The 24495-nt window shown below is 42.6% G+C and overlaps 1 protein-coding gene across 4 annotated transcripts in view; it reads right to left on the bottom strand.

Moving 5' to 3' along the window:
- nlgn3a (neuroligin 3a) overlaps positions 1–24495 on the bottom strand; it is a 133798-nt gene that overhangs the window by 21354 nt on the left and 87949 nt on the right. For all 4 annotated transcript variants that reach the window (XM_080900277.1, XM_080900278.1, XM_080900280.1 and 1 more), the window contains one exon: positions 21770–21955. In XM_080900277.1, the coding sequence (XP_080756403.1) occupies positions 21770–21955 (186 nt within the window). The remainder of the gene's footprint in view (positions 1–21769; positions 21956–24495) is intronic.

The raw sequence follows: 24495 nt of genomic DNA, 5'->3' as shown, positions 1-24495 counted from the left end.
TCCTCTCTCGCAACGTCTGACACCACTGTTCCCTGCTCTGCCCGTCGTGCCAGCAGCCCTGCAGCCAGAAGCCACAAAAGCTTTGTTTAATTCAAGGCGGCACTCCATGCAAACAGCGGCCAAATATGGGAGGGATATGCGTCTCCTTCTCCTCAACCTCATTCTTGTGCACACATTAAAGATAGAGAGCGACGCTGAGTCTGGGATGGGACCTGATCTCAGCACCTGAATGTGGAATTACCTGCTCTGAAGAGGGCAGCTGGGTTTGTTCACACACACACATAAACACACACTACCATGTGTGCCCATCAGTAGCCTGCCTACTGTGTGCAGTGAAGAGATAGCAACAGTGTGACAACAGCCTATCCCTGGAGAGCACTATGCCTGCCTTCCCTGCCTCATGCTTCATACTGTAAATTCCCATTGAGTCAATTACCGTGGCAGACTCTTTAGCCACCACGGCCACTTACTGTAAGTGGACGTTGAGACAATTGGGTTATGACATGTTCTGCTGTAAAAATGGTTTGGAAAAGTTCCATCGGCAGCAGAGGCTCCCAGAAAAATCTACTCAAACAAATCAAGTCAACTGGAAATCCGAACAATTAAGAGCTATTTGTGCAGCCTATCTGAACTCAGCAACCAGCGACTGAGCATCGAACCTCCTCAAAACTAATCTCGATCAATCCATTCAAATGTTTTTATTTTGATTAGAAAAATACACAGAGTTGCTGAGATGTTGACTTTAGTAATAGAGATTAAAAATGTGTTGACCAAAGTGTTCATCAATCTGAAATGCCTTGTTTTTTTTCACCCCTTCTCTCTGCCGTCCAAACTGAAAAACATATCGCAGCAAGACAAACAGGCCGACGTATGGATGAACCGAGCCGCCGACATCTATTCTCATTGTGTCACAGACAAAGAACAGAGGACGGGGAAGAAGAGGGAGGTCATGGGAGGATAACAGGAGGATAGGGGTGTGTGTGAGTGTGTGTGGGGGGTGATAAGACTCTTAAAGTTCCTCAGTGTGTGCTACTGTCCCCGGAGAGTATTCAAGGCAAGGCAGAGACTCTCTGCATAGGAAATAGCACTCAGCATGCTAACTGTGACTTTGCATTCATTGTGAGGAAGACACAAGCATCTTAATGTATCGGGTGACTCATGCAACCATTTCATCTCGAATACGCGCTTGCTCCAAAAGCTCGGATAAGAAGGCTTTGAAATGATTGCAGTGTGATTTGTGATTTGGAAAATGTAATTTCTCAGCAGTTTGAGATCGCAACATACCTGAGATTTCCAACTGAAACGGCTTTGCTACTAATGCAGATTTGTCAAACCAGTGCTTGAACTATTTGATTTTTTATTTTACTGAAGCCATAAAAAACCTTAAATAAGTTTGTTTCTTCATTTGGGCAGTTTTATTTTCTCAGCTAGTTGACAGCTAAGCAGCATCGCTGGCACTTGAAATAATTTACTGTAAGTATTTCCATTTAACCGTATTTTGTGCAGCTCTGCCACCTCTTTGTGAGGTCATATTCGGTTATGATGCTCTGCAACTGTGAGTAAATATAAGCCTGTGTATTAGATTTTGGAGCCTGAGATGAAATCTAATTTCTGCGAGCTGAGTGAGAGAGATTGCTTGCTGATACATATCCAAGGCCACATCTGGTAGACCCTATCAAATATACATGAACTTGTGGAGATCATGATATGGCAGCGCTCCCATTATTTCCCCACGACCGCAGCACATTCGTGCTCATTGTATTCCTTGTTCGATACTGCTGCCGACATTTACTTTGATATTTACAAAGTTTGCAAAAGACAAACACAGCGACACACTCACACACACACCTTCTGTGTCGGTGCTTGCCAAAAAATCCTGGTTACTTTCTGATCTCTTAAGGATACCATTTAAGAACTGAAGATTGTAATGGAGGCAATAAAGCATGGAGATGACTTTCCTGATATTGAAATGTGACAGTTAATTTCAGTCATTGGTGGAGCCAGCTGATAACAGATTGATAGTGTCACAAACTGTAATGGACAAGTAATTAATATCTATTGCGCTGCCTCCATTTGGAACACTAATGTATCATATTGAATTTCAGATGGGGGGGGGGGGGGGGGGGGGGGGGAACGAATGACAGAAAACATCTCAATGTCTGGCATGGAGTCAACCTCATTTCAATCCGGGACGGTCTAATAACAAGGACTATATACATTCCCCTTTCAGAGCAGCACTCCAACCATTTTCAATTTTGGCAGGGGAGAAAGTAGAGTATTTTTACCTCCAGTCTTCTCTGTCAAACTCTGAAAAGGCCAAATGGGAAGTGGTGGGCAGTTTCTTCACCACCTCAATACCAAATATTGTGGTGGCTGTTTACAGTGGAGTCGGGCTGCAGGGAGTAAAACACAGAGTGACAGGCCGAGGTCTCGGCACAAGGGCAAAAAGCTGTGAGTCTCTTCCCTGGTCACTTCATTCACTCCTCTTTTGTATGTGTGTGTGCGTGTGTGAGAAAGCCCGTACACAGAGGCATCACTCTCTTCACTTATGTTGTATGCATATATAGCATATACATACATCTGCATTCTGGTTAACTTTTGTCATGCCGCTGTGTGCTGTGTGCCCATTCAATAGTTGCCGTTCCACCTCAGCGATCAGCTTCAGATTATCAGTCTTTCACAGTCAAGAGGCAAGAGGAGACGAGAGAAGATAACAAACAAAAAAAAAAAGAAAATATAATGGTCATGTGAGAGCATGCGCGGTTATCTTTGTCGTGTTTCTGTCCTCTTTCTTGGTGCTAAAATGCTTTTCAGTTTTCATATCCTCGCCTGTATTCTCTTCTCTCTGTTGTGCCTCGTGCTGCCAGTGCCATCAGGCACACAGCTGTAGCCACATGAATCCGCCCGGAGAGGGAAAGTATGTGGTCTTACATGAACACATGGAGTGTGTGTATGTGTGTGTGTCTGTGTGTGTAGCTGTGGTGAGGTGAGCACAGAGATCGGGGGAGGGGGGTGCAGTATTTACACAGGACAACCTTTAATGACAGTCAGTCCCACGGGTTTGGACCTGCCAAAACCAGATTGTGTGTATGAGCTGTGTGCTAAAAATGTCCACCCCACTTTTTGAGCATGTTTGTGCAGTACTGATGCGAGTCTGCAGAGATGAGTTATGAGTGCGCACGGGTGTGTGTGAATGAGACAGAGTGTGCTAGTCTATCAGTTAGGCCGCATACTGGCATGCTTCACTTTCTCAATGTCAAGCAAACACATATTCAACAGCAACTAACGTCACAACACTTGACACATATCGCACCCACAGACATTCTTTTCCAGCGCACATTCAGAGTGGCATCGGTAAGCCTATTGCCATTACTATAGAATATGTCATTGTCAGCTTTCATCACCACCTAAAGAAATGACAAGCGGGTCTGGGGCCTCGTTTATAAATCAGTGCGTAGGCTTGATGCTAAAATTGTGCATGCACACAAAGGAATATGTACGCACACCTGCAGTCAGTGTACCCGTTATAAATCGCAGTCCACCTGGAAATAGGGTGGATGAGCTTCATATCCCATCATCTAAACACCCACATTCAACTATATATGGTCAGTGCAAATGAATGTGCATCGAGTGATGTCGCTCATCAACAGGTTACGTGGTTCTCTAGCAGTGTGAATCCTTGCACATCCATCATGCAGCTTTATGCACGAGTGTCAGCATGGTTATTTCTTCATACCTTCCCCAAATAATCAATATTATCCAGCTAGATATACAACAAGGAAAACAACTTTTTTATTGGGCAAAAAAAGCCTTAATTTTATTTTTTCACTAAAAACTGTTTGATATAACAGATGCCACAGTAGCATCTATGCTATCGCTTGAGGAGCCACCATTGTTGGTTTTGAACAACAACTCTCACACTACCTAACACTTGTGCTGATTGGTCAGAATCGATGAGGTTTAACTAGCTAAAGGCTTACAAACATGGATTCCCTGAGGATTCCCTTGCTAGATAATAAGAATATGGATTATATAGTAATAACATGTTATTCCAACAGGAACAGGAAACACTTTTCTTCATCATTCTCATGCCCGGTTTGAACTTCAGCAGGTCATCTCGACCATATCGACATGCCTAAAAGCATTGAGTTGCTGCCTCGTGATTGGCTGATTAGACGTATTCATGTTAATGAGCAATTAAACAGGTATAGCTAATGCAGAGGTTGGTCAGTGTCCAAATGAACATGTGTATATATATCTGTATGAATACAATACATATATGAAGGTGTGTTCTTTTGACCAGAAATGTATATGTATATAAGTCTCTATATTGTATTACTATATTTATCAAAATATGTTTGATTTTCACAATAATTTATTTAAGGCCCACCAACTATTTGTTTGACACTCCTCAGCAAATTACATGGTCTATCCATGGATCCTTGGATAAAGTGACAACGGCCACTGAGCAAACACCATCTGCTGACTGTTAAAATGTATTAATTGGAGCTAGAGTTTTTTTGTTTTGTTTTTTGGTCGAAACAGCAAGCAGTAGTGTTTCATGTTTACTAAATTAGATTTAAATTACTTCATTTTTAAGTGCCATAAAGGCAGTATGAATAAAACTCCTGATCACAGTGTGTATTTGTAGAATATCGCACATACTGAATGTTTATCACTTTGATAGATGTGCTCGGTTTAAGACTAAAGGGCTACACAGATATATTTGCATTTAGCAAATCTGACAGATGAATGTACTTAAGTGAATTAATGAAAAATGCTGTGTTCTCAAACTTTAAAATACTTAAGATTCATAAGTGCACATACATTGTTTTATTCTCAACTTTTTGCACTTTAATTGTCTCATGTCAGCAATTGTCTTATGTTTGTCCAACATGGTTTTATTACTTGCCAGGGAAAGAATTACTTATTCTGTGTACACTTCCTGAGATTTCAAAGTGACAACAGAGTCTGCACTTGCTGTCATTTACTGTAAATAGCTGGGAGCATATCTGTTCTACCACACACTGATTCCTGTCAGCTTCTCACCATGAAGCTGTGCACTTTGTTTGTCTGCATTTCTGCATGGAAACTGTTACTGACTGGCTTGTGTTAATTCAATGAAGTACTTCCATGGTAACATGTTTTCCTGTTTGAATTTTAATCAAACATGAGGCAGTCTTTTTTAGCCAGGGATGTGTTTTGGCTGTAAGAGTGGGTGCAGTGTTTTTGGCTCTGATCTGTAGCTGTTCCAGTGAATGCCATCAGATATTCACAGTGCCATCTCTGATGTCACAGCTTTCCATCCTCCTTGCCAGCTTCATCAGTTTTGACACAGAGAAATAGACTTGTGCGTTTGGGTCTCTGACAAATTACAGCAATACAATCTACAGTCCTTGAATAATTTAACACCGTACTACTTTTTTTTGGGGGGGGGGGGGGGGGGGGAATTGGAAAAAACAAAAAACACAGACACACCAAACTGCCCACTTTTCTCTGCAGAAGGTATCATCTGCACGTCCTCTGAGATTTTGAAATCTTGTATCTTTCTTTATCTACAAGTGAGGAGCATTTTCCTGGCATCGTAGATGCTGGTGGCTGTCTCCAGAGAAAGCGCAGGTGCCCGTGCTCCAAACATTTTCCCTGTGGGCTTGGGTCGGAGAGAGAGAGGGGGGCAAAGCAAGTTGGAATAATAGTTGATCTATGCCGGGAAGGATTATTTTGTACATCTCTTTAATAGAGACCAGAGGGAGAGGAGGAGTAGCAAAAGCTGGTAGGACTGTAGTAAAGTGACTCTGTTTCATATAGAGTCTCCCTCTCCTCCTCCTAATGAGCATTCTATTAGCAGCTAGGGGACGGATTTAGGCAGTTAGGCATACGGAGAAGGCTGGCTAACAATGCAAGCGGTTAGCTAAACAGCTGTTCTATCTCTGCTGCCACCTCCCATCTTCGGCTAATGAAGCCCTCACCGATGAACAGGAGTCCCGTGACATGCAGGAGAACAGCCACAGACATTCAGTCAGGGACTCTCAGTCACTCACAATCCTCCTATAAAGTCTATGTCGAGGATAGCTTCACCGATAGGACAACTCGGGCTCCAATTAGATAGTGGCTCTAAGGGGAACCCTAAGAATAGCACATTGGGCGAGCAAGCTCAGACAATTTTATGAGCACTCCGTCCTGCTCTGTATTTGGTAACCAAACACCGACTTTGTGTTTTTCTGGCTGGAAAATGTCCGAAGCTATGAAGCATTTCATATCAGATAATAAACCAATCACAGGGATGATTTTTGTGAAATGTTGCACTGTTACATTTCATTATCCTCTACAGTGTGAGCAGTGTTCACAGTGGTGGGCATCGATCAAGATTAGTGGCACGCCATATAGGTTTGTCAACATCCGAACCACTGCAGAGGATGCGCGCTCTCCAAACAGCCTTCACTTAAACAAGGAGAAATGATTCAGGGGTGCTGACTATTTTTCATATTATAAAATATGATGCAGCATTATGTCTGGCTAACAAAAAAAACACTATTTGTTTTACTTAAATGTTCAGTCTGTCAAAGGCTTGATTATGTACTGAAAGCCTGGGTCACCTTCAAAAGGATACACAGTTAAGATTTACTTTGCAGGTATTCTTGTTTGCTTTGTTGAGCAGTCACTTTAGCTGTCAAAGCCTGCTGGCATGCTTAAATGAAGTGCTGTTTTGAATGTGCAACTGCATCAAAGCTTGGGCAGGAAGTGTCAGGATTCTAAAAGTCTGCTTAGATTTTGAAGCAATTAGCCAGGTGCGCTTACTGTGGGTGAGAAAATAGGAGTTCAGTGCAATTTCTTTTCTGGTCGTTGTTCACACGGTTACTTCTGCCACTCTGTTGAATATTAAACACCACATCACGAACAGCTCTGAGGCGTAAGGGTTCCTTTTAGTGTTTTATTTAATCTGACTTTGTTACCTTAGCTGGATTTCGCGCGAGTTTTCTTTGACTCGTACATCGCTGTTCTTGTTTTTAATTTAATGAACTGGAGGCTCACTGGTTCCTGATCCACCACAACCTCGAGCTTTGAAAAACACTCGAGGAGGCATAATCAAGTTGAGGCAACACCTGTTTTCTTGTTATTGTATAAACAGTTCTTTTTTTTTAAACCCAAAACTATTGGATCAAAACAAATCCATGAACCGGTGCAATGATATGAAATATAAAAACTTTATGTGTGGAAAATTTTGACATCAGTACACATTACTGTGCAAAAGTCTTGAGTCATGGCTCATTTAATTTTTGTGCTTTCAAAGTGGTCTTGAGCTATAGTGCTCCAGGCTTTCTGGATGTCTTTCAGATTTTTCTTTTGGACACTGAATGCTTTTTCACTTGTTACTGATTTTCAGTCCAGCCCTTGTATCCGACTATTTTTAGGTGAATGTTTTTGTGTTTGTTTGTTTTTTTGTTTGCTTGTGAAGCCACTTATGGCAGGAGGTAGTTACAAGAGGAAGTAGACCAGCCACCTTGGAAATCTTAATCTGATCATATCACTTGGTAGTGGCAAGGCCTCGATGTAACAGGTTCATTTCAATCGTTTATTTGATAATTAAGTCAAGTAATCAAAAATAAGACTGGATCTGCAGCAAACAAAAGTTTAATAAAACCCATAGAATTAGAAGTATAAGTGGGTAGTACGATGGTGCGGTGGTTAGCACCTTTGCCTTACAGCACAAAGATTCTGGGTTGCAATCCTTCATCTAGCCAATCGATTTCTATGTGTTTTCTGTGTTTGTGTGTTCTATTTGTGTCTAAAGACATGCAAGTAGTGGGGTTAGGTTAACTGGAGATTCCATATTGCCCATAGGTGCAATTGGTTTTGTCTCTCTTTATTAGCCCTGCAATACACTGACAACCTGTCCAGGGTGTACCTGCCTTTCACCTGATAGTAGCTGGGATTTGTGCAAGCGCAGCCTAAATTGGACAAGTGGAAGAAAATAGATGGATAATAAAGTATTATCTTAACCATTTCAAAAACACAAGAGCTACAATCACAATACTAAAATAGTTAAAATATCAGCCCAGCAAAACAAGCAAATTAATGCAGCTACCTTGGGGAGACAATTTACACTAAGGAGTGCCCAGGGGTGCAACTTACTACTGAACAGATGTGCTTCACTGCAAACTGAAATCGTATTCTTTGTATTTGTGCCGCAGTGCTTTTACTCACAGGCACAAGTCTTGGGAGGGGACCTCACCAAAGGCTAACTGTGAAGGCTGACTGAAAGTTAAAACTAAACAAAAACAGATGAACTCTACAGAAACCCAATACCAAATGAGGCAACTCAGTTCAAATACAAAACACTTCTGTGGTTAATATATTGAAATATGCAATCAAGCTAACATACAAAAGACAACAGAGTAGCAGGGGAGATCACTACAAAGGAGAAAATTGGCTGTTATCTGCCTTACTGTAGTCCAAACTAGAGATTTAATGCTGTGATCCTTTTCACCACTGTCAGGCTCTGGGCAGCCAAAAAGCCACCAAAGGAGATAACAAAGCTAGTCCACAAACATTAGGATCAGGAAGACTATAACAGAAAGAGAGTTACTACACATGTTTTGACAGTTAGTTTAACACATTGAATGCATTTTCTAAATACCTACAAGCAGAATGAGACCAAAAAGCAAAGAGAGACTTAACAGTGGTTAAGATGCCACTTGTAATCAAGCTCTGATCAGAGAGCTAGAAGATGAGTCAGGGTTAATGCTGCGTTCAAAAGCAATACTCAGGTGAGGAGTGTTTTTTCACTGGGAATTCCCTTACAACACACTTAACACTGACCTATGAATCAGTCAAGCATAAAAAGACCCCTTTTAACTCAAGGGATGAACCAGTGTTTTGTCTACACACAACAAGAACCCTAAGGCAATTTCTTACCACCTTGTTGCAAAGACACATAATTTGTTCCCATTTCTTTAGCCGAATCTCTAAAAAATGTCAAAGATAACACAGTTTGACAGGTATAAAATTGTACTTTTGAACCAACAAGGTGATTTCCAAAGAGCTAGTATCCAAAAACCTGGCACATCTCAGCATGGTGTGCAGCATGTCCTTAAAAATGTGAGGAAACCAGACAAATAGAGGGTAACAGGAGAAGTTGTAGGTCTGAAAAACCATGTACAACTTCTGAAAGTCAAGGCCTTAAGAAAATAAGAAAAAAAATATTGAAGCGGTGTGTGGGATCATCTTTACAGAGAATGTAACAAACGGCATCATCCAAAGAAGAGCTTTGGAATATCCTTCATGAAGCTTGCAGAGCTAAAGACTACTTAAATACTGTGAAACTTTTCACACAGGTCCTAAAACCCCAATATATCCCCCCAAATATAAAAACAGTTACGCGTTTGATGGTTGCTAAAGTCAGAAGTTTTCAAATTCTACACATGAGCAGTTTAACGTGGCTCAGGAGAGCCTTTTCCTTCTAACCATTGAATTGTAGCTGCAGCGTTCTAACCTGGTTATACTGTCAATGCTGCAAATGTTGTGTATTGATAAATCATGTGCAAAGATTGTGAGATTTCTATGTATCAGTACACAAATTTCCAGGGGTAAACCCAGAGCTGATTCTTATTTTTCTTCCTTTTCACACAGCCAGAGATTTAGTAAAAAGATAGACCCATTGTCCCAGGATGAGACATTTGTATTGACAACCTGTGCATGTTCTGTCTCCCAGAAAGATGAGCTAGAGGAGCCAGGAGCAGTGTAGACACATATAGATACAGGGCAACATGCACATCGATAACTTTACATCACACACCAGTGAATTACATGAGCGCAAAGATACTGCAGTGAACTTCAGCATACTATTTTATTTGAGGCAGTTGTGGCAAAGGGCAAAAAAATAAATCGGGTTCTCCTCCGTTTTGAAGTCCTATATCTGTGGCACGAAGGGAGCAATTTGTAGAGTGCACCGAATTATACTCTTATGATTGCTCAATCATTATGGTATAGGAGGTCAGCTGGTGGGTGGGCTCCACATCTTTGTTAAAAGCATGCAGAAGCCATTACCTGTTGTTAAGATGATACTTTATTTGTAGCATGTGGATGGTATAAAGGTAAAAAGTGAACTTTTCTTCTCAAAGCATTTGTCTCTAAAACCTGTAACAGGTAATCTCTCGGTTCAAATACAAACCAAAGGTGATCACTGTAACCTGAGATAGAAGTTCCTGTTCAGGAGAGAGAAACTGTCTTCAAGTTGTGAAATAGCAAATTGGCAATGTTGTTCTGTAACAGTTGCATTCGATTTGGTGAGTCACTCTCTTTTACCACTGAAAAGGATCTATAGCTTATGTTACCTCTCTAAGCAAAAAATCTATTACAGCCTTGTGGGCCTGAGAGCTAAAGATTTAGTCTTTTTGTCAGTTTGCACAATGTTGGCCCTTTACAGTAGGGGTTTCTGCTTGTCAGCATGATTGCTGAAGTTCGTCTCATTGGGGATTTTATTGTGCTCAGACTATGCAAATTTTTACAGCTAATACATTTGCACTGCCCGGAACTGAACGACTCAAATGCGGAGCTACAGCTTGCGACTGCACGTCACAGCCTCACACACGCACAGTGAAGAGCTGAGGTGTAAATTACAGCACATTATGTCACTGGTAGGAATCCAGATGGTATACACGAATATCATTGTCTGCATCACACTGTGATGGGCTCTCAGCGAGAAAATCCCACGAGCTCGGCCCAACTGCAAAGTAATTGGACTGATGTTTTTTCCTATGCGACATTTCTTATCGCACACTGAAAAAACAAATTTCCCTTCAAACCATCTTGTCTGTAAGCACAAACTGTACCAAGTAGGGTAAATGTAAACAGAACGATGCATATGTTTCTGGATGCCTATAATCATGAAGCAGGCAAGTATTTTTCTCTTTGTATGGATGGAGTAGTTAGAGGAGAATGGAGTGAGAGTAAAATCATACATTTCCTATTTGAAAATAATGTAGGAGTTTGAAAAACATCACCGAAAAGCACTCGGAAACACCTGGTAAGGCTCCCTTTTTCCGCCAGCGGAGGATGTACACACATAAATCACATGGTATGAAAACCTGTGAAATTGACGAGAAACGCGATGGCGCTTTCAAGCATGGCGTGCTTTAAAAGCAGCTCCACAGTATCCATCTGTTATTCATGCAGAGACACTGAGCGCTTTTTCTTTCCCTCAGCCGAGAAAACAGATGCACAGCCACCGAAGGACTGACCCAGCTAGCCGTGGAGGTGAGCTGTCAGCTACAACAAGCAAACACGGAGTGCTCGGGGTCATCGCTAAAGGGGAAAGTTCAGCTAATTACACTGTAGTTGTTCATCTGGCAGACAAACACAGAAACAACCATGTATTTATTAACACGTTTCACCGGCCTTTTTTGCCTGGTGCAGAATGCCTAATGAATGAGTACAAACAATCATGGGTATAACAAAAAAAAGAAAAGAAAGAAAGAGCAAAAAACTAATTTTAACAAGCAGGAAAGAGGGCAACAAAATAGGAAGACATAAGGAGAGGAAAGAAATAAACTAGATGGACATAATGAAATGTGAAAATGGCGTAAAGGGAAGATAGTGAGCGTCAGAAATTGGGCCGGTTTGTGTTGAACAACAGCGACCAAAGAGAGATAGAGAGAGAAAGCGAGGGAGAAGGTGTGAGAGGAGGAGGGAGGTCAGTGGAGATGTGGAGATGGGCGGAGGAGGAGGGGGAACGATGAGCCCCCAGTGCTCAGCTGTCAGTGCTTCCTCTGCAGGTGGGGCAGGAGGAGTGCCAAGTCCCTCTCTCCCACTCACACAGACACCCATGCATCGCTCTATAATGGATGCTTTACACTGGTGCCAGAGAAAGACTGAGGCAGAGAGAGGGAGACATGGTGAGAAGACGAGAAGAGACACGGGGGAGGGCGCGCAACAGAGAAAGAAAGAAACTGCTTTGAGAACAAGGAAAAGGAGCTCGAGAAAATGCCTCGGAGATGAAGGTGCTAGAGTGGGGATGAGTGCAGCGAGGAAATAGACAGACAGACAGACGGAAAGAAACCTCCATCAAGTCATTAGACCAATAAAGAGAGGAAGCAGACCAGACAGTCTGGGAGCAATATGATGCAGCTATTGGTATGATTGATCCAAAGCCTAAGAGGATCAAAGAACAGTAAGGGCACAGCGAGGAGCTGTGCCACCATTCCCCTCACCACTGCTGTCACTGTCTATTAGGAGCTGTTTGAATGCGCCCTTGACAATGATTTATCAAGAATGATTCATAGATTACATCTACCTGAACTAATGACTCGCCAGCGTCTTCACCGGGGACTGCAGGTCATAAACAGATGACATATTCTGTAGTGACCTCGTTCATCAGCTGCGATTAGATCCCAAAAGTAATCTCGGCAATACATCACCAGATGGGTCTCCTTGTATTATCTTGAAGAATGCTGCTCAGACAGCCCGTGTGTGCCACGAGTCTCTCAAGCTGCTGAGGTCTATCGTACCAGTTGTGGGTCCTGGGCTGCAGGTATATGCAATGCTCTGAGGTATTACCTTGGTTGATGGAGGCATGGATTTACTAAAGTACTCAATTATCCACTGCTTCTTACTCTGACCTGCTGCTTGTCTCTTTAACACCTATAACTCCATGCTTTATAGGCTCAAAGAACTGCTGCAAGCTGAGACAGACTAATGTCTGGAGCACTTGAATAAACTGCTTTCTCCATTTTAGGACCATTTGTCAATTCTTCATTCCTCGGCTCTCTCCTGGTGAGGGATAGGTAAAGCTGCCACACTCTGATGGACAGTCCGACTGGATATTATTTTCTAGAGTGTTCACCTCAAACTGGCTATCTGACCTCAAAGGCTTCTTTCCCCTCATAACACCCCTCCCACCTCACATTACTCTAGTGGGGCGCTTTTCCTTTTTTTCCCCTTCTGCTAAGCACAACTTTGATTTCAATTTCCTTCTGCGGAGCTTTGGAAGAAAAAAAAAGCCAATTTGCTGCTTGAATTAGGCTATTTACAATTTCTTTCAGTTTCAAAAAGAGTGTAATACCTTTTATTTGGTGGGTAATCCTCAGTCTTTGTTTAGGAAAAAATTAGGCAATTTTGCTTCACTATACAAAGTCGAAGAGTGACTGAAAAATGTCACAAAGACCACTTGTTAAAAGCAGTTTGCTTTTTCCACACAATGAAGGCGACGGTATGTGGCAGACAACAAAGCTGAGTAGTCAGCGTAAATAAATACAAGCATTCTTGCTCCGCAGAGATGGCATCCCCCTGGTTTAATTATCGCTCTTGTCAATCGAGGTGGAAGAATACAGCACCTGACAAGGCGCGTCCCCATTCTCTCATCTCGCATAGGTCTTTTTCACACCCTGAAATGCACAGACACCCTTCAGCAAACAGCCAAATCAAACCTCGAGATAGAGGCATTCTGTTGCCCCAAACACCCAGGTAACTTTACAGTGCCGAGTCGCTGAATGCTTTTGACACCTTAGAAATGGGGTCTATTCAAGTTTGACAATTGTCCCTGAATTTTCTCAAGCTGGATGCATTTGCACAACAATGGCAGCTGCATGGTGTATGAATAACATCCCAGGGATGCGGTTATGCTGCTATCTTTCCTGGCGACTCTGAGGCAAATTCCAGCTCTTGCGAGGTACCTTTATTTGTCACTTAAACCAGACAGGGAAAGGATGGGTGAACCCACACAAATGAAGTGGGCCAAGAACGTAGATGGATTGCACCTCTAGATCTGTACAGCAAGAGCTCAGTGCAGGGACATTAGCAGGCCTGTAGGCCATTCCGCAAGGAGAACGTCCCATGAGTCTTGTTTCAGAAAGAAAACCCACACGTGTTATTTTTCAAAGGTCATAGCCAGACGTAGACCAACATTACAGTTAAAGAAGTGATTCACTGCAACACTTCATGCAGCCTGTTGGCCTCCTTCTTCACTCTCTAAGACAGGGTAATTTAAAGCAGCATATATATTAGCCTTAAATTACGTGTTGTATCTCAAGATGCACCAGTGAATAAGAGCACAAGTTTTCAAGGCTCAACACACCCTTGCAATTCCAAGCATGCATAGAACAACAGTGTTTGTGTTCTTTACTCTAAGGACAACTACAAGCCTGCGTGTGCATCATAAATGCTTATCAGAGCAGAGGTTGGGTGCACATGCCAACACAAGCACTGAGTTAAAACAGGCAGATTTATTTGAGTTCAAATAGATGGCATCTTTATTTTCTCCCCTGTTTTTGCTTTGGAATCAGTCAGAATCAGTCCCTACATTGACCTTCAAAATTTGAATCTTCTCAAGCTGAGAGAGATTCAAAGTCCAGTGTAAAACAGAATGAAAATCTACAAAGTTATAATGTATGGAATACATAAATTAACAGGATCGCACAAGCCATGACACCAGTGAGCTCTTGGATCACACACACACAGCCTTGCCCGTACACACCCACCAGGCTTGAAACTGTAACACATCACATATGTTAATGTGCAGTGCACATTATAGCTGGGGACTTCAACCATGCTGATTTAAGGTCAGTATTTGAACAGCATATTAAATGTGCAATGAGGGGGAAAACACACACTGGATAAAGCCTACAGCAACATCCAAAAAGGCTACAGAGCAACCCCTGAAAACACGGACTGGAGCGTGTTCGAACATCAGGACCTTGAAGAGCACACAACATCAGTGCTCTCATATATTAACTTCTGTGTCAACAGTGTCACTGTGGACAAACGTCTCCTGGTGTATTCCAACCAGAATCTGAGTTGAAAAGAGGCATCAGAGAAGCCAAGGCAGCGTACAAGAGAAGGATCGAAGACCACTTCAGCAACAACAACTCATGACAGGTATGGCAGGGAGTTCAGCACTTAACCAACTACAAACCTTGCAATACCACGTTGACTGAGGGTAACGCGGCGCTTGAGGAGGAGCTGAACCACTTCTTCGCATGCTTTGAGGTGAAGGGACCAGAGGCGGCAGCAGCAAAAACATCGGACAGCAGCAGCAGCCCAAGCCTCATGGTGCAGGAATATGAGGTGAGGCGCACACTGAGGGCAGTGAACCCCAGGAAGGCCGCCGGACCAGATGGGGTAACCGCAAAGGTCCTAAAAGAGTGTGCAGACCAGCTGGCTGGGGTCTTCACTAAGATCTTCAACACTTCACTGTCCCAGTCCTGCATCCTGCCGTGCCTAAAGTCAGCCACAATTGTCCCACTGCCAAAGCGTACTAACATTAGCAGCCTCAACGACTACCGACCAGTTGCTCTAACACCTGTTATAATGAAGTGCTTCGAGAAACTGGTCCGACGTCACATCGTGTCCTGCCTGCCACCCACACTCGACCCGCTCCAGTTTGCATACAGAGCTAACAGATCAACTGAAGATGCCATTGCTACAATAATAATAATAATAATAATGGATTGCATTTATATAGCGCTTTTCGGGACCCCTCAAAGCGCTTTACAATACCACTATTCATTCACTCTCACATTCATACACTGGTGAAGGCAAGCTACAGTTGTAGCCACAGCTGCCCTGGGGCAGACTGACAGAGGCGAGGCTGCCATATCGCGCCATCGGCCCCTCTGGCCATCACCAGTAGGCGGTAGTTGAAGTGTCTTGCCCATGGACATAATGACCGACACTGTCCGAGCCGGGGCTCGAACCGGCAACCTTCCAATTACAAGACGAACACCCAACTCATAGGCCACAATCGCCCCGCTCCCCAAAGCTCCACACCACTAGCTGCTGACCGTCTTCTACCGCTGCTCCATTGAAAGTGTGCTGACACATTGCATCGGTGTGTGGTTCTCCAGCTGCACCACAGCACACAGAAAGGCACTCCAGGGAGTCATCATTATGGCCCAAAAAATCCTTGGACATCCTCTTCCCTCCCTGAAGGACCTGTACAGCACTTGCTGTCTCAAGAGGGCACGCAGCATCCTACGGGACGGTACACACCCAGGACAGCGGGTGTTTAAGCTGCTGCCATCTGGCAGGAGGTTCAGGCTGCTGAGGTCCCGAACAAATAGACTCAAGGACAGCTTTTACAACAGGGCAATAGTCCTAATCAATGCAAATAGCTGACCTGACTGGCTACCTACCTGGACTTTTTTGGGGGGGAGGTAACAACGGTAAAAACAGTAACAATAATAATATTTATATTTATAACAAGATGCAATAACAATTAATGTGCAATAATAACAGTGTGGAATTCAAATACACTTCTTCTTCTTTTTTATTACTAAGTTAATATACTGTGTTGTGTTGTTTGTGTTGCGTTGTGATGTGTCGTATCATGTCGTGTTGTGTTATATGAAGTGCCGACGTACAGCTTTCCAATTTCATTGTACTATTGTACTATGGATGACTGTGCAATGACAATAAAGAGTTATCTTTCTTATCTTATCTTATATGTTAGCCAGAGCTGAACATGAAAAAAAAAAAATCATCTTTTGTTAATCATCTCTGAGTTTTTACTGTTTTTTTATGATTTCTTCTTGCTGAAGAATAATAAGTGTTACCTGATTATCACCTCCGCATTATTATGTTGTGACACCAATGAGCCGCCCACTGGAAGGCTAAATTAATACTCTCATAGGCAAAGGGGAGTAAAGTGGCGCAGAAGTTGGAGTGTGGCTGCTTTAAAGAACAAGTACATGTCAGGCTGTGTATTTTTGACCTATTGCAGGTTCCTGCTTGTACTTTTTGAGTGTTTATTTCTGTACCGTGCATGTAGAAACTGCCATTCTTCGACACTAGGTCTGGTATTTCGTGCATGCTAATGAGCTTCCTTCCATCTTGTCTTCGTTCTGGTGTGCTGATATTTTCTTTAAGCTGCAGATTGAGCAATGCTCGCCCATTTTAGAATGAGCAGGGGCCACTGTCGTGGTGTAAGAACGCTAAGCCTAATATTTCTTTAAATTACAATCATTGGCAAGCTAACGCCAGCAGGTTAACACTACAATCAGCTATTTTTGTACAACATCTTACTATAAACAAAGACTGAATGCTTTAGTTAGCCTTCTGTGTAAGTGCATACTTATGTTGTAATATCCATCACTGTATGACTCATGGCTCTAACAAGCCTGCTATTTGTTTTACTTGGTTTTCACTTGTTGATTTTAATCCTTTGGACTCTCTTTTAATCTTTCCTTTCATATTTAGTTTGTTAGGATTTGGGTTAAAGAATCCCCCTTAACAGCATTAATAAATAATTGATAAAGGTTTTGTTTGTGCGATGATTTCAGGGCCACAGTCCCCGATGGTAGTAAATGCCATAAAATACCTTGTGGATCTATCAAATCCCATGAAACGAGAAGGGCTAAATCCATGTTCAAAATCAACCTTTGCTTGAATCTCAGTTATACTCTTGAAGCTTTGTGGCTGTATCTTACCTACCTGGCTAAACATGCTCTGTAAGTGTCTTCCAAAACACATTTTGAAAGAATGACACTAGAAACACTAGACACTCGCAAATTTAAAACAACATCAGTGGCCTGTAATAAAGTTCATATTTAAGATTTTTTTAAAAAAAAAGCAAAAACAATCTGTCGCTCTGATCTTCAGTTTCTCCAGATCCAATCACACATTCTATCACTTAATCAAATCCTCTCCTGTTCTTCCCACTAAATAGATTCAAACCTATGCCCTCTCCTGAAAACAAAGTACCTGCTCCCTTGCCCTCATGGTTCATGGGGTTTAAGTATTTGCGAGGAGGCGTCTTGCATTAAAATGCATTTGTACTCCTTGCACTTCTGTAATAAAACCCAGGCATTTAACATGTGTATTTATGGTTCTCAATAACCCAGAAGTCTTAATAAAAATGAAAGCTGACATTGGCATGAAGGATCCTCCTCACTAGCTGTCTTTAATGTCCAGAACATTCCATTAAAACGGGAGCACTTCCTTAGAAGTGGAGCTTTTATCCTGATTGCTTACTGGAAGAGAGGGAGGAAGGAAAAAAAAGAAAAAAGAAACCAAACGACCTTCAGCGCCTCTACACCTAGCCCTTCCCTCATGTGTGAGCTGTGAATGGACACGCCTGTGCTGACATATGTGCGGGGATGAGATGCACACTGACACTGAGTGTGAATGGCATAGTATATTTCCTTTGGGTTTTGAATTGAGCAACACTTCTTTGAATCTCTAGAGATATATGTACAAATGCACATGTCTGAGTCACTGGGCACTTGGTATTCTGCTCATGCACAGAAAAGCCATCTCAATTTTGAAATCATAACGATTATTAGGAGATAGGGGAAAAAGCCAAATCTGCATGTTTAATTAGCGCCTGTGCGATGCCAGATAGATAATACATGGGACTTGCTAATGTCCTTTCTTTTGAACTTCTTTAGCCATTTTCTTTTTGAAGATGGAGAAAAAAAGAAGATGGGGACAGAGATTTTCCTCAGTGGGAACACAACTGTTGAGCTACATTTAATAAGCTGGTCAAAAACACTCTCCCGCCGAGAGAGACTGCGCTTTTAATGACCATTCTGCTTCCAAAGTCTCAGATGTGCAGCAAGATTGCTTGCCACATACCAGACAAGGCAGCCATCTTATTAATAGCAACACACCACACATGCTGCAGACTAGGGAGCAGAAACCTAGAGAGGGAGACAAGGGAGAGAGACGCACTGGCACATGGTGAAAAAGAGCATGTCCCGTGCATGCTTTTACTGACTGTGTAGGCAAGGAGACAGATGGGTGAAGTAAGGATGAGATTGGATGTAGGACGAGGCAGGGCAGGCACCATGGTCTAAAAAAGCTAGCCCTCGCGAGAAGGCATCCAGACCAGCCTCCACACGGGCCAGGAGGGGAAAACTCCGTGATGGATGTACCCTGTGACTGGAGCCCTCGGCACACCCACACGAAAACGCCACCAAGGCCAGGCCAGCGGAGCAGGCAATCAAAGAGAGAGGCCAGAGGGCCAGGATGATATAGGAGAATTCAGCTTATTAAATAAGCTTCAGGAGGAGCATGGAGCATCTAAAATAAGTTGTCACTCTGCCACCAACAGGCATGAAAAGAGTCTCGGTTAGATGGAAAGTCTATGCACTGCAGGCGGTGATGACAGACTTTGTACCGTAAGAGTGGGAATACTGTCATTAAATACACCAACACACCAGGGAGCTTCAGTACAGTGTGCCATCATTGATTTCCTCTTTTTTTATTTTTTCACCTGGGCTTCATTATCGTGCATCTGAGCAGAACAGGAAGGGAAATGTTTGTGTATGTAGGGATGCAAATCTTATTCCATAATACCACATGTACCACTACTATGAAAATACTACTTCTCTAGTGGAAAAGGGTTTACATGCAAGCAAGTTGGAGTATAAATTCAGGGGCTGTGATGCACCGTGAGTGGTGTTTCTGACTTAATTTTCATTCAGACTGCAAAGTAGGAAGCTCAATATAAGAGGCTCTATCAGAGATGCAACAGTCTGCTGACACGGATAGAAAATCATTACACAAGTCCATTACCAGAGGCCACCTGAAACCAGGTGTTCTTGTGTCACAGTTTGTAATTCAGTTGATTATATATTTTTATCCTTAATTTTCAACACTTTGTAGACCCGGACACTTTGATTCCTTTCTTGTTTGTGACGTTGCCTTGGCAACAACAGCATCTTACCAGTTTTCGCTTCGACGCTTAAGACCGAAGGAGGGGCGGGGTGGTGTACAGTGGAGGCTGTGAAAGCAGGTGCAAAAAGACATTTCTTCACTTGTATTTCCTGTCACATCCAGCAGCCCACTCCAGTCCTAAACTTTATATAATTACAACAATCTGTGCTCCCAGAGAGTCTGTGTGAAATCTGATTGCCATTGGTAACATTCACAGCAAGAGTCCTGGCGTGATAGAAGGCTTCCTGTTTCAATTTGCTAGGATCGCTCAAGTTTTACTGGCTTTTTCTTTTTTCTTATCCCATCAGTGGGGCATACATTTCCATTCAGGGGAAAAAACAGAGCCGGTAATATCCAATTTACTGGGAGGAGATGGTTTCTCTGGCAGTATAATAACATGCTACATGGAGCGTAGCATTATGAAGTATGAATAAAAAAAAGGCATTTATGGTAAAAATTCAATTCAAAAGCAGTCATCAGTCATCGGAGGAAATCAAGGCAATTAGTAACACTTTAATGCAAATTGGAGAATGCAAAACATATCACAAATCCTTGGCACTGTAATGGGGTTCCAAGGAAGAGACGATCAAATGACCTCTTTCAAACTCACCCTGGTTGGTCCACTAATCAAAAATCCAAGAAGAGAGATTTCACTCTGTTCTTGAATAGTGTGTGCTTCTGTGTGTGTGTTTGAGCTGGTGTGTGTAGTGATGGGGGTGTATCGCTTAATAGCTTTGTGGCCACAACACTGTCTGGGACCAGGCCTCTATCTACTGCAAGAGTGGTTTCTTTGATGTGGTTTATTTCCATGTAATGTACAGTAACAGCCCAGTGTTACACCTCCAGCCATCTGTGTCCAAAGCAACATGTTTGTGGCTTGTTAACATGTTTGCAATGAGGCTACATGAGCCTGGCTAAATGTAAAAATCTCTCAGTTGGAAAATAACATATAAAAAAATATAACATCGCTTTGCGGACTGCAGCCTGTCGCATTCACACAACTGTGGTCAATTAAGAGTTAATTTATCTGAATTTTAGGAGCTGGACAGCACCTCATACACTCCCCTTCAAGTGCTTTGACTATATGGTAAATGAACTGGTACTTATATATATAGTTTGTCTAATACTCACATTGCAATGGATGGATCTGGGGAAACTCAAAGTTCAGTATCATTCCCAAGGATACTTCAACATGCATACTGGAGTAGCCACAAAACTGTGCAATGACCTTCCAATTAGTAGACGATCTGCTCTACTTGCTGAGCCACAACTACCCATAATGCCTTAAATGACCCTTCCTACACCACCGGCAATTCATTCTCATTTTTGTACCTCACCCTACCTCCCCCAGCCCAGCTTGGGAGCTGCAGCCAGTCCTTATGAAGGCCTTCCCCAAACTGCAACCTCAGATCCATGCATCCATCCATGATGTCAAATCTAATTGAGGATGCGGTCCCTTACAGTAATGACTTTTAAATGTTTGCACAAAAACATGTAATAATTTCACTTTCAGTATTATGCATTTGGGCCTCCAGCAATTACTTACCTGTAATGCTCTATTTGAATTTAGTGATGCATTAGAGGAGGATTAGTATGAGGGATGTTTATTTCATGTCCAAGTCAAGCTTGCATGTTGCATTAAAGACAAGTCCAACATGAGCAGTAAATCATCATGAGGTGACATTAAAGTAGCAGCTAAACATTGTGATTTTGTTTTTTTAAAAAAGAAAACTTGCAAGTGTGCACCATTTAGCACGACGTGGCTACCTTGAAAAGCTCTCCTTAACATACAGTGTCTTGCTTCCAGTGTCACACTACACCCATTTTTTGGTACAGGGAAGAATACTAACAAACCGGCAGAATATGTCAAAGCCCACATGTGGCTTGAAATCCACCGTGAAGTTTCCATTTCTGGACTGAAAATCACATTCATTTGAATGCAAACTTGTTTCATCTTAAAACATTTCTTATGCTGCACAGTGAACTCGATTAGATTACTCGCTGTAACTCACTACCTGCATGCCTAGATAATATCAAGAAGCCTGCACACCAGCAGGCACAAGCTGAACAGCTATATCACACACAGCCCCACCACACCGGCGCCTCTGCCCCACTGTACCTTCAGAGTGATGGGAGAGCGTGAGCAGGCTGACACAAGAAGCTCCGATCCCAGAACCAAACACTGTGATGCGATTGGAATCTCCTCCGAAGAAGCCGATGTTCTCACTGATCCATCTCAAAGCCTGGATTTGGTCCAAGAGCCCATAGTTCCCTTTAGCTGCCTGGTCACCTGTGCTGAGGAAGCCTGCAACACAAAAAGAAGAAATTAAAAAGCCATGCAGTGAAAGCAAGTCAAATGAATCCCAGGCATAAAGTTGTTAGCCACTAAAGGTTTTCCACAATGACGGACACCCCACCCCGGTTTTGTCAGAAGAACCACAACACCAGGTTACTGCGGTTGTGAAATCATGACTTATTGGATGGCTCTTGGTAAAATAGGAGTGTGTGTGACCGCATGCCATCTGCACTTTATTGGAAATCAATGCCATGTCTCCCTGGGTAAACACCCATCATCAACAATATTGAGCAGCCGTGATGAAAACCTTGCAAATCTATGAAAACTCTGCGGACAGAGAAAGAGGAAAAAAAAAAGCTTCAAATGCTGCAAAAATAAGCAGTATGGAACGCACACACTGCACACGTGTTCTGAGTTTTATCCTGTCATTACCATTCTCTCTCCTGCTCCATAGTCCAACGAACTTACAGTCAAAACATTTACATCCAGCACTATTTATGTACATTTTCCTCCATGTCAGTAATCTGCTAGATTTGGACAATGAATTTCTCTTGGCTACATCAGCGCTTGTGTTAACACGCCACCCTTTCCCAGTTGCTCTCCAGGGCCTGAGCTCTGCCGACTGATGGTTAATGGAGAGTCACGGGAGAAGATCAAGGGCAAGCAATCCCCAAAGTCCCCACGGTGGAGTCGGTGTCCGTCAAACCCATGAGCATGCATGTGAGGTGACAGATGGGTGATGTGTGGAAACCAGCACCCCACTCTCTTTAGCAGCAACGCTGCCAAACACTTCACAAGCAATGAATGTGTTGGTGGTGAATGTTTGGAAGCCTCCGGTGGTCCTTCGGCATCTCGGCATTGTTCCTAACATCTATTTCGTGGTCTGTCGTCTATCCGTGTAAGGATAAACTGTCAAAGCGAAAGAAGATTACGGTTTTGATATTAGCAACGCATAAAAAAGAATTACATTTTTTTGACTCAGGTCAGCATAACAATGCTCACTTTAGATGAGCACTGATTAGAAAGTAGCTTTCTCTGTGGTCATTAGCTTGTTCATTGTGAGCAGTCTGTGTACAAAAACCCAGCATGTTCTCCACTGCTTATCATTTCTCTTTGTCTGAATCCGGGCACAATCTCCTATCTCAACCCGAACAGCAAACCCGCCTCGCCCTGAGGGCCTGTTGGCAGACACAAAGAGGGTGGGCAGGGGAAAGGCCAGGCCTGATCATCGATTGGAGAGAGGCAGTGGCACAGGAAGCAAAGCAGGAGACAAATGGATCAACAGATGGTCTCCTTCAGATGCATCCCTGAGGATGACAGAGCAGCAGGCCACATGCAGAGTGAGAGTGAAAGAGACAGACGCAGACGGAGAGAGGAGAAATCGGGGCTCCAATTGAAGAGCTTTTCCTTTTCTTTTTCTCTCGCGGCTCCTCCTCGCTTTCCGTCATCACTAAAGGACAACAGCTTTTACAACCTTCTCGAGGGTGCATGGAGGAGAGCAAGAGGGAGAGAGAGGGAGGAGAGACGTGACTCTCCCAGAATAACCCTCATTTGCAAAATGGTTCACACTTCACCAAGTGTATGTCAGTTGGGTTAAGAAATGTCAGGAGACTGGCATGTGAAAACGGACTCTGTACAACTGTTAGGCTAATTGAAAAGATACTGTAAACACTATCCATGTGGCATTGTAATATGCGGCATTGCTAAATAACAAGATGTAAATCATTAGAGCTGAATCCTCAGCTGGCACAGTTTAAAAAAGAAAAACAAAACACAGTTTCATGCTATGGTCTTTTGTGGCTTCTTGTTTAGCCGTGTTGATTCCTCTGCATAAATAAAACTGGTCATTAAAATGTAGAGGTGGAATCCAATATCTTAGACAGCAAGACATGCTGCAGGCACCATTTAAAAATACATCTAATATAGCTCCTGGTTATGTTTTAATTGGAAAGGTGACAGAAAGTATTTTCTTTGGAAAGCAATTAAGATAGCAAAGTAATTGTTTTTATGCATGCCTATTGCTATTTTTACATTGCAGACTTTTTACTATGGATGTGCCATTTTGTACATATTTGGAGTTGATGACCTATAAAACACCTCAGTCTCCTCTATGATTACAAAAAAATTACTAAAAAGTAAGCTTACTTCAATGACACATAACACACTGTATAGCTTCACTTTGGTTCTGGTTTGAGCTCTCCAAATTTCCCCTTAAGCACCAGCGACAGGGTTATAGATTCCAGATATAGCAGATGATCCCTGTCTGATCAGCACTGCGTGGGCTTTGGCTGCACATAAACCATGATGTGCATTGCACTCTCGTTTCACAGCTCACACCTACACAGGACCTTGGGATTCTGGACTGAAGCTCAATGCTCCTGAAGTGTTTGATCAAGCTGGCAATGTGCTTGACTGCACTACTCAACCTGACTTCCATTTGATTTTTAACAAAAAAAAAAAACATTTAAACATTAGGTGCTTTGCAAAGAGCATTTAATTCTAAACTGTAATACAGTATCAAACAATATCCATCTTTGTTAGTTACCCAA

The sequence above is a fragment of the Rhamphochromis sp. 'chilingali' genome, assembly GCF_963969265.1.
Source record: "Rhamphochromis sp. 'chilingali' genome assembly, chromosome: 13".
In the NCBI taxonomy this organism is placed as follows: Eukaryota; Metazoa; Chordata; class Actinopteri; order Cichliformes; family Cichlidae; genus Rhamphochromis; species Rhamphochromis sp. 'chilingali'.
Note: the sequence above shows the minus strand (reverse complement) of the source record. Positions and strands in the feature narration are given on the sequence as shown.